This window comes from Merops nubicus, unplaced genomic scaffold (assembly GCF_000691845.1).
Source record: "Merops nubicus isolate BGI_N331 unplaced genomic scaffold, ASM69184v1 scaffold21568, whole genome shotgun sequence".
In the NCBI taxonomy this organism is placed as follows: domain Eukaryota; kingdom Metazoa; phylum Chordata; class Aves; order Coraciiformes; family Meropidae; genus Merops; species Merops nubicus.
This window is the reverse complement of record NW_008628112.1, coordinates 2462-12600: the sequence shown is the minus strand read 5'-3', so window position 1 is coordinate 12600 and position 10139 is coordinate 2462. Positions and strand designations below refer to the sequence as shown.

The 10139-nt window shown below is 54.4% G+C and overlaps 1 protein-coding gene across 1 annotated transcript in view; it reads left to right on the top strand.

The window, feature by feature from the left end:
• LOC103778961 (guanine nucleotide-binding protein G(k) subunit alpha) overlaps positions 1–10139 on the top strand; it is a gene marked incomplete at both ends in the record, with an annotated part of 17108 nt that overhangs the window by 4511 nt on the left and 2458 nt on the right. The window contains one exon of the mRNA XM_008946580.1: positions 7959–8087. Within this exon, the coding sequence (XP_008944828.1) occupies positions 7959–8087 (129 nt within the window). The remainder of the gene's footprint in view (positions 1–7958; positions 8088–10139) is intronic.

The following is a 10139-nucleotide window of genomic DNA, read 5'->3' as shown; positions in this document are numbered from 1 at the left end:
CAAAAGTCCCCTCCCCACCCAGCCGGGGGTGACTCTGTGATCTCCTGACACTGGCAGAGGAAGGTTCTCACTGCTGTGGCCTCACTGCACTCCTGTCCCTGTGCCTGACACCACCCGGGCCAGGCTGGGGGCTGGTGACAAACCTGCTTATTGTTCTCAAACATCCCCAGTTGCATAACTGGGAAGTTAACAGTGAGATAAATCAGCTGCTGCTGGTGGTTAATGAGAATTTTGACTAAATGCCTCCTCTGTTTCCAAGAGGCAGGTTGGTGCAGGGGAGGGGAAACCATTTCCTTTAATGAGCCAAACAGTTGTTGCCTTTTATTTTTCCCCTTTCCAAGTCATGTGCTTGGTGGCTGTAGAACAAATATTTAATACTCTGAAAGGAGGTTTTGGGGTTTCAATGTTGCCTCCTGATGTCTGGCTGCAAACTCCTCTGGATTTAGCCCAATTTGAAGGCTTTGAAAGTTGAGTTTGGAAGAGCTCTGTGAAGAAACTTCAGATGTGGCAGAGCTCAGTTGCCCGCAGGGACTTTCTGTACAGAGCTGGAAAATAAGGGTGAATTAGGCTAAATTTGGAGTGCCTTGGCAGCCTCTGATGGGCTGAGATCAAGGTGGGTTGACAACAGGAGGCTGCCTCAGATTGGGCTTTGCAGCACAGCAAGATTCAAAGGGAGGGAAAAGGATGAGGGAGGAAAGAGGGAGAAGTTTCATGAGGAGGTGTGGAGAAGAGAAGCTTAAGGACTTCTTGAGAATCATAGAATCACTCTGATTGGGAAGGACCTTTAGGATCAAGTCCAATCTCCATCCCAGCATCTCCCCAACCACCAGACCACATCCTCAAGTGCTGCATTTACTCATTTTTTGATCCCCTCCAGGGATGGTGACTCCAGCACCTCCCTGGGCAGCCCCTTCCAGTGCCCAACCACTCTCTGAGGGAAGAAATTCCTCCTAAGAAACCTCCCCTGGTGCAACTTGAGGCCATTTCCTCTCATCCTATCATCAGGAATTTAGGAGAACAGACCACCAGCTTCACTACAACTTTCTTTTAGGGAGTTGCAGAGAGCAATAAGGTCTCCTCTGTCTCCTCTTCTCCAGACTGAACACCCCCAGTTCCCTCAGCCAGTCTTCACAAGGCAGTTTTCCAGCCCCCCACCAGCCTCACTGCCCTTCTCTGGACCCTCCTCAGCCCCTCCACATCCTTCTTATCCCAGGGCAGAAAGTGGAAGTGGTTGAGTGGAGGGAGCTAAAGATGGGGAGGGGGGGTCTTCTCTTTCCAAGCTGACCATCAAGACCACAAAGCCAAGAGAGTGAGAAGATGAGAGAAAACAGATCAGAAGGGGCTCAGAAACAGCAGAGTGAGCAGAGGGGACATGAGCTGGCTTGAGGAGGTGGCCAGAGGATGTCAGAGCATCACTCCTCTTCCTCAGGATCAGCAGCCCACTCGTGTGGTTCCTGGTGCCATGACGTGTAGGCACAGCTCCTGTGGGCAGCCTGTCAGGGGCTGGTGACAGCTCTGTGTGGCACAGAGATTTCAGCCCCGTGAGGACCCACGCAGCATTTCCCTGGTAGGAGAATTTTGTTTCCTGTCCCAAGACCACAGGAAGTTGCACCAAAGCAGTGTTGTTTTGGGTTGGTAGCCCAGCAACTCCACCCGTAGGAAAGGCTGTGGGTGGGTTTCTTCAGCACACAGAGCTGAAGATGGGTTTTCTTCCTCAGCAGCTCCAGAGTGACCATTCAGTCCATGCTCTTTCCTCTCTGCTCAGTGTGTGGCTCCTGAGCTGTCTGATCTTCAGCTCCTGACAGGAGCCTGGAGCCAGGGGGGGGTCGGGCTCTGCTCCCAAGGAACAAGGGACAGGACAAGAGGAAAGGGCCTCAAGTTGCCCCAGGGGAGGTTTCAGTTGTCCCTGAGGAACAATTTCTTGCCCTGGAGGGTTGCCCAGGGCTGTGCCAGGCTGCCCAGGGCAGTGGTGGAGTCCCCACCCCTGGAGGGGTTTCCAAGCCGTGGAGATGTGGGGTGAGGGACACGGGGCAGTGGGGACCTGGCAGGGATGGGGTTGGACTCCATGACCTGAAAGGTCTCTTCCAACCTAAACAATCCCCTGATTCTGTGAACTCCTGGTGTTACCCAGTTAGTTCCTTCACCCACACTTAAGGGATGGCTGTTTTGCAATCCTCCTTTGGGGGTGGTCATGCAGGTTCTGCCTTTTGTGCACAATCCTGTCACAATTTCACATCCCTGCTCCTTTCCACATCTACAAACGGGGCTGAAACTTGAGGATTTGCAGCCTTTAAACACCTGCCCCACTGGACTGGTTTTCCAGCTGAAGTTCAGCAGCTGCTCCTCACTTCCCAGCAGACCTTGAGGCCTCTGTTGAGACATCCAGGACGGGGAGGGGTGGGAAGAGGAACATACAAATGATTGCTTCTGAAAATGAGGTGGCACCAAGAGCAGGAGGGCTGTGGCAGAGAGCCAGAGTTTGCAGGGCAGCACTGAATTGTTCTGAGGAGTTTTCTTCCTGCTGTTTCTTGCCTCTCCTGGTGCAGGGAGGGGTTGTGCCCGTCCAGAGCTGCCTGGCAGGGAGGAGGAACTGTAATAATTATGTGTTGTAACCCAGAGGAGGTGTGGGGGGGGGTCAGCTCCCCACACTGACTGCTTGGGATGCCAATCCAAATGATCTGTCCTGGAATTGTTGTGCTTTCAGTGGTTTCTTCTGGATTTTTTTTGAAGAGCAGTTGCAGAATCACAAACTCACAGCACAGTGGGGTGGGAAGGGACCTCTGGAGATCATCTCATCCAACCCCTCTGCTCCAGCAGCTCCCCCACAGCAGGGTGCCCAGGGTCACAGCCGGGCAGTTTGGGGATCTCTCCAGAGCAGGAGACTCCACAGCCTCTCTGGGCAGCTGCTCCAGGCTCTGCACCCTCACCCCAAAGAAGTTTCTCCTCCTGCTCAGGTGGCACCTCCTGGGTTCCAGTTGGTGCCCGTTGCCCCTTGTCCTGTCCCTGGGCACCACTGACCAGAGTCTGGCCCCAGCCTCTTGGACACCTGAACAGTTGAGTGACTCTTGCTCTAAACTGTGTGTTCAAGCCCTTGTGCTAATGCTCAGGGTCTGCAGAGAGTCACAGAATGGTTTGGTTTGGAAGAGACCTTTAAGATCAAGTCAAACCCTTGCCCCATCACTGCCAGGTCACCACCAAACCCTGAGGCTCATTGGTCCCTGGCACATCTCTCCAGTCACCTCTAGCTGACACTGGGAAATGCCAGCAAGCAGAAATTGCTTTAAAATAGTCAAGTTGCTGATTTTGCTACTTTTTTTTTTTCCCCTGAAGTTGCTGCAGACTCTGCAGATGCTGGAGGTACTAATCTGCAGTCTCACAATTAGCAGAGACTCTGATCACCCCATTCCCTCTTCTGACATCTCTTTTGTTGTCCCAGAGTGGCAGTTCTGGGCTCAATTCCCTGGATAAAACCTCCATTACTTCTGTGTGGCTTTTTTTGTCCCCTGTGCTCTCCAGCCCTGGCTCCCAGGGCACCATCCTCCTGGTCTTTGTGACTCCTGTGGAGCAGCAGCAGCACCTTGGGGATTGCAGCTCAAGTGTTGGAAGTGAGAGTTTTCATCTCTTAGCTGCCCCAAAAGCACATTCAAATCCATAACACTCATACACAATGTTCCCTTTTCCTGGACATCCTCACTGGTACCTGATTTTCTGCCAAAATCCAGCTGAACAGGAGGAGAGAGAGGAGCAGCCTGCTGCAAGAGAGACACAGTCCTTCAGGATCACCAGATCTTCATCTGTTCCCTCCTTGCTGCAGAAGGACGTGGCTAGAGATGATGAATTCTGTATGAGCTGGCCACCTATGCAGGAAAAACAAAGAGTTCATGTTTCCAGACTAGCACAGAGGCTGCTGCTGGTGTTTTTGGTGGCTGCAGGTACAGCCCCCCTGGGTACCAGCCCTGCATCTCTGCCCTCTCATCTCCCTCTCCCTGTTTGCTGCTCTGCTGGTGCCAGCCCCCCCCCCTCCCTGTAGCTCTGGCTGCAGAGAGTCCTTCATAATAAATGCTTTGTATGAAGCTTTCAGAGGCATTTTTTTGGCCTGGAAAGCCTCATTTGCAGTGTGAAAAGGAAACATGGCTGAATTGTTAGGGCAGTGTCACTCCAGGGTTCACGGGGAGGAGGGGAGCTCTGGGATCTGCTAGGGCTCCAGGGGCCTGGAGCATCTCTGTGCCAGGCCAGGCTGAGAGCCCTGGGGCTGTTCAGCTGGAGAGGAGAAGCCTCAGAGGGGATCTGATCAGTGCTGAGCAAGAGCTAAAGGGCCCCGGGGGGCAAGAGGCTGGGGCCAGACTCTGGTCAGTGGTGCCCAGGGACAGGACAAGGGGCAACGGGCACCAACTGGAACCCAGGAGGTGCCACCTGAGCAGGAGGAGAAACTTCTTTGGGGTGAGGGTGCAGAGCCTGGAGCAGCTGCCCAGAGAGGCTGTGGAGTCTCCTGCTCTGGAGAGATCCCAAACCTGCCTGGCTGTGACCCTGGGCACCCTGCTGTGGGGGAGCTGCTGGAGCAGGGGGGTTGGATGAGATGATCCCCAGAGGTCCCTTCCCACCCCACAGTGCTGGTTTCTGTGGTTTCCACCACTCAGAAGCTGTCCAGTTCAGAACATGCTGCTCCTGCAGTCAGGGTTTTTTAGAGCAGGAGGTGGGCTGACACTGAAGCTGGTGGGTTTTGGGTCAGGAAGGAACAACAGATCCTTGCACATGCAGGAACTGAAGCAGGATGTCCTGACAACACTCAGAGGGTCACCCAGACAAACAGCAGTTACACCGTGAGCTTTTTGGTCAGCTGGGTTTTTTTTGTACTCAAGCTCTTTTTTCACCCTTAAACCCAAAAGGGAAGCAAACCAAAGCTGCCTTTTTGCAAGCTGGTGTTTGCAAGGTGCTGTCAGAGCATGAGAAACAGTTGGCTCTGTAAACACAAGGCTCCAAGGTGGGGAAGGAGTGTTGCAACCTCAGCGTGTGAAGGGAGCCTGGGGATGAGGGAGGCTCTGAGAAGGGATTCACACTGCGGGGGAGGGTGGAAGAGTCACTGAGGTGTGTTCTCAGTTCCCCAGCCCATATTTCAGAGGAACAGCTTCACATTTTCACAGACTGAGGCAGGCTGTGGGTTACACGGCGTTCAAACCCATCAGTCTCCAGACTGTGCATTTCCAGTTGGGTTGTTTGGGGTTTCTTTTTCTGAACAAGTTCCACGAACTCTGTGTGTGGTAGAGGGGAACAAGCAGCAGCCTGCAGGAACTGGACCTGGCAGCCTGGTTTTGATGGGTGGGCACAGCTGCCTTCTGTGTCTCCAGGGAGGTTCTCCTGCCCCTCTACTCTGCCCAGTGAGGCCACCTCTGGAGTACTGGGTCCAGTTTTGGGCTCCCCAGTTCAAGAGGGACAAGGAGCTGCTGGAGAGAGTCCAGGGGAGGCTGTGAAGCTGCTGAGGGGCTGGAGCATCTCTGTGCCAGGCCAGGCTGAGAGCCCTGGGGCTGTTCAGCTGGAGAAGCCTCAGAGGGGATCTGAGCAGTGCTGAGCAAGAGCTAAAGGGCCCTGGGGGGCAAGAGGCTGGGGCCAGACTCTGGTCAGTGGTGCCCAGGGACAGGACAAGGGGCAACGGGCACCAACTGGAACCCAGGAGGTGCCACCTGAGCAGGAGGAGAAACTTCTTTGGGGTGAGGGTGCAGAGCCTGGAGCAGCTGCCCAGAGAGGCTGGGGAGTCTCCTGCTCTGGAGAGATCCCAAACCCGCCTGGCTGTGACCCTGGGCACCCTGCTGTGGGGGAGCTGCTGGAGCAGGGGGGCTGGATGAGATGATCTCCAGAGGTCCCTTCCCACCCCACCATGCTGGATCCTGTGAGGATGAGGATGTGGGAGGCTGCACATGTGTCCTTGGGCAGCTTTCCTGCTACCAAGAAACCCTCTGGGCTGGATTTTCCAGCTCTTTAGGCATTTCCATGGGTTTTGCCCTTTGAGTCCCTCTGGAATTAGGCTGGCAAAGTGCAGTTTTGAAGGCAGCTTGCAGGCAGAGCACCATTACCCTGGCAGCTCTCTTTGCCCTGCTTGCTGGGAGGCCCCTGGCTCTGTTCACTGGCTCCAGTAGGAATTATGCCCCTTCTCCTGCCTGCAGTGTTGGAGTCCCTGGGTCAGTTCTTAGGGAATGCTCCCATCAGCTTGTGAACCAGCAAATCCCACCTCAACTCATACTGGGAGGGGAGAGAGAGGGGGAAAGAAAACTGGGTGTGTTATTTCAGCAGAAATATTTCATAACAGAAGCCTAAGGGAGGTCAGTACCTTCCAAATTCTCTTTGACTAAGCTGAAACTAAAGCCAGTTCCAAGAGTAGGGTTTGGGTGCTGTGTTTCTGGTGAAAGAGCAGCTCTCAAACCTGTGAGCCCCCTGAAAATGAGAGAGGTGAGAGGAGTTGGGCTGTTCTGGGCTGAAGCTGCTGGCAGAACTCAGCCCTCTGAGGAGAGCCCTGTGGGGCTGGGCAGGCACGGGCAGGAGGCTGGAGCCTGCTGGGGCCTGGGAAATGGGGCAGAGCTCTGCAAGTGAGCTGCAGGCCCTGGCCAGGGGAGAGGGAGATGCTCGTGGAGTCACAGAACTGTTTGGGTTGGAAAAGACCTTTTAAGATCCTCGAGTCCAACCCTTCCCCCAGCCCTGCCAGGTCCCCACTGCCCCGTGTCCCTCACCCCACATCTCCACGGCTTGGAAACCCCTCCAGCGGTGGGGACTCCACCACTGCCCTGGGCAGCCTGGCACAGCCCTGGGCAACCCTCCAGGGCAAGAAATTGTTCCTCAGGGACAACTGAAACCTCCCCTGGGGCAACTTGAGGCTGTTTCCTCTTGTTCCCTGGGAGAGGAGCCTGACCCACAGGTAGCTCCAGCCTCCTGTCAGGAGCTCCTGGGGGTGATAAGATGTCACTCGGTGATGAAGGCGAGCAGAAATTTGGGATTCCTGGCACAGCATCTGGTGCCTGGGCAGGAGCAATCCCTGGCTGACAGTGGATCTGTGATAACATCATTTGGCTGGCAGGGGAGGGTTTATGACAGCAGCACAGAGCTGAAATCTCTCAGCTACACGTCACTGCACCGATTAAAAACCACTCCTGGGAAACGTGGCCGGTCCCTTCCTGACAGAGCTGGAGTGATCCTGGGCTGCTCTGGGGAAGCAGGAACCTCTCACCTTCCCTTTAGCAGGAGCAGTGAGCTCAGAGGTGTTGCTGGCTGGAGCAGGATTTCTGACACTGCTGGCAATGATGGGGACCTTTCATTTCCACCCCCAAGAGCCCCATTTCCAGGGGCACCCGCTGTAGTTGAGGGCTCCAGGGGTACATTGCTTTAGAGCCCCCCTTCCAGGGGCACCCACTGTAGCTGGGGGTTCCACGGGCACATTGCCTTAGAGCCCCAGAGCCAGGCTGTGGGCATCTGCTGGGCATCCTGGGTTAGTCTGCCCTGCTAAAAGATGAATCTGCCTGTTCTAGGGGTAGTTGTTGACTCTTAATTCCCTCCTCATGCTTTGTTTGACATATCCTTGCCCTTTAAAACCAAGCCACTGGATTTATTACCTCCTGCTTTGATGCAAAAGACCTTGACTGCTTTGAATTGCCCCGAGAGATACGGGTCTTGGCACAGCTTCTGCATCAGCAGAACTCCCCGTGCTGCCTCCTTATCAGGCTTCACTCCCCAGCTCCCCGAGCTCTACCCAGCACACCCCACAAGGTCAGGCAGGGAGGGGTTAAAAGCAAACCCCCCCTCCCCCAAAACCAACCCCGGGATGGACCCCGGGGGGGTGTTTTCCTTCCGAGGTCTGTGCTGGGTGGGGATGGGGAATAAATTCCGTGCTGACTTTGTTCTGCAGTTCATAAAAGATTCATGGCGAGCCACGCAGACTAAAAAAAGCTCCTCTTGTGTTGTCTCTTCTGGTTCAGTTACCTGAACGACCTGGATAGAATATCCCAGCCGAGCTACATCCCCACCCAGCAGGACGTCCTGCGCACCAGGGTTAAAACCACGGGCATCGTGGAGACTCACTTCACCTTCAAGGACCTGTACTTCAAGTAAGTGGAGGGCAGTGCTCGTTCCCCCATGGGCTGGGCTGGCAGGTCCCCTGCCACCACCACGAGTCTCACCCTGTTTAACTGCCCTCCTGCCTCCGTTACTGCCCCTCTCTGCTGGCGCTGCTCGCTGGAGGGACTGGTTTGACTTTGATTTGCCTTCTTCTGTTCTTTTCAGCTGCTTTTATGTTGGGATCGCAGACACAGGTACTGACTGCTTGGTTACAGGCTCAAAAAACCCCCTTCTACCCCCCCAAAAAAAAAATACTAAAAGGACACTGACTCCTGGATTGAGCTTGGATTTGAGAATTTAACCCCTCCCTCCGGGGCGGGAGCTGCGAGCTGACCACGCTCAGGGCTGCACGGTGTGGGCCATGGGCTGCCTGCCTGAGCCTGCCACGGGGCATGTGCTGGGGGGACACCGTGGGGGACAGCACTTGGTGCCCCCTCTGTCTGGCCCCCACAGGGCTCGGGTGGTGTCCCTTGACAGGCCTTGGCAGTGTCCCTTTACGTAGCACTAATCGAGCTCCCTCTAACCTCCGTAGCGGCTGCTCGCCTGCAGTGTAGCTCTGCTCCTCCTTCCTCCTCCTTCCTCCTCCTCCTCCTTGCTCTTCATCTGCTCCTTAGAAACTCCTCGCTTTGGATCCTGACAACCAGCCCAGAGTCCCATGGGATGGGTGTCCCTGGCCTGGAGTGGGGCTGCAGGAAAAGGCAGCTCCTGGGTTTGGGCGAGTTCCCTTCGGCTGTGGTGATGGTTCCCCCTCTTTGTTGCTCAGGGCCCTTTAAATCAGTGTTTGTTTGGCTTCGTTTGAGCTTGGGTTTGAAAGAGCTACAGCAAAACTCCAAGTGTTGCTTAGAAAACCTGATTCCCTTGCACGTTTTGGGGGAGAGCAGGAGCGCTTTGGCTTCTGAACCGTCTGAACTTAACATGCTAATAAAAACGCCTCAAGGCTTCACCTCACAGAGTGATTTACATCTTCAAAAAACCCCTTGTCTGCCCCGGTGCTGTGTGAGGAGCAGTGTTTCCAGCCACAGCAGCGTGTGGGGCTCTTGTGAAACTCCTCACGTCTGCCTGATGGCAGAGGGAGCTGCAGGCAGCGGCGACAACAGGCTTGTGAGGCTGGCAAGCTCTCTGAGCCATCCCTCCCTCCTGCCAGGAGGGGAATTGCTCTTCCCCCGGAGTCATCCATCATGTGCGGAGCCTCAGCCACCAGGAGGAGGGATTTGCTCCACAAAGGAGGGTGTTAACACATCCCAAAGCCCGAGGCTGCCCTCGGAAGCCTTGTGTTAAATCCCAGCCAGTTAATAACGCTCCGGGCTGTGCCTGTGACTGGAATTGGGCCCTTGGCAGGGTGCTGCTGCTTTCCAGATGTCTCTGTGCTAGCAGCAATGATAGGAGCTGAGTAAATCACCTCTCTCCACACAGAAATCCCCCTCTTTCCTCCCGTGGTCCCTAAACAGGGATGGTTTCTGTTCAGCAGAAGGTTGGGGTTGGCTGAAGGGCTCTTTTGGCATCATTACATCCCCTTGCTCCTGGCCCAGCCCGGGCAGCTCCTCTCTGACCTGTCTGTTTGCTCTGATAACAAGTCAACGTGGATGATTCTCGTGGATATCAACTTGTTACCTGCCTTGATTTAAGTCAGAATCCATCAGAACATTTTGGGCTCTCTCCTTTTAATTTTCAAGTTCTATTTACAGGGTGTTTAACTGGCCAAGACACTCACCTCTTATTTGATAAACAGAAACTGTCTATGAAACAATTCTGCAGAAACCTTTGACCTTCACTAGCTCACAGCTTATTTTAACACATGAAACTGTTTCTTAACCCCATTAATTTTTTTTCTCTGGGTCCCAGTGGTAGCACACAGGGGAGGGTTCCAGATAATCTTTGCTCAGATGCAGTGTAAATGAACTGGAAGAGCTGACTCCGAGTAGGAGTTTGGAGTCCAGTCAAGCAAATGGATTGTTGCTAAGGAAATAGGAGGCAGAGAACAAAATAAGCATGCCCTGGTGAATCAGCAGCCCTCTGGAGAGCCCTGTAGGTAACGTCTCGTT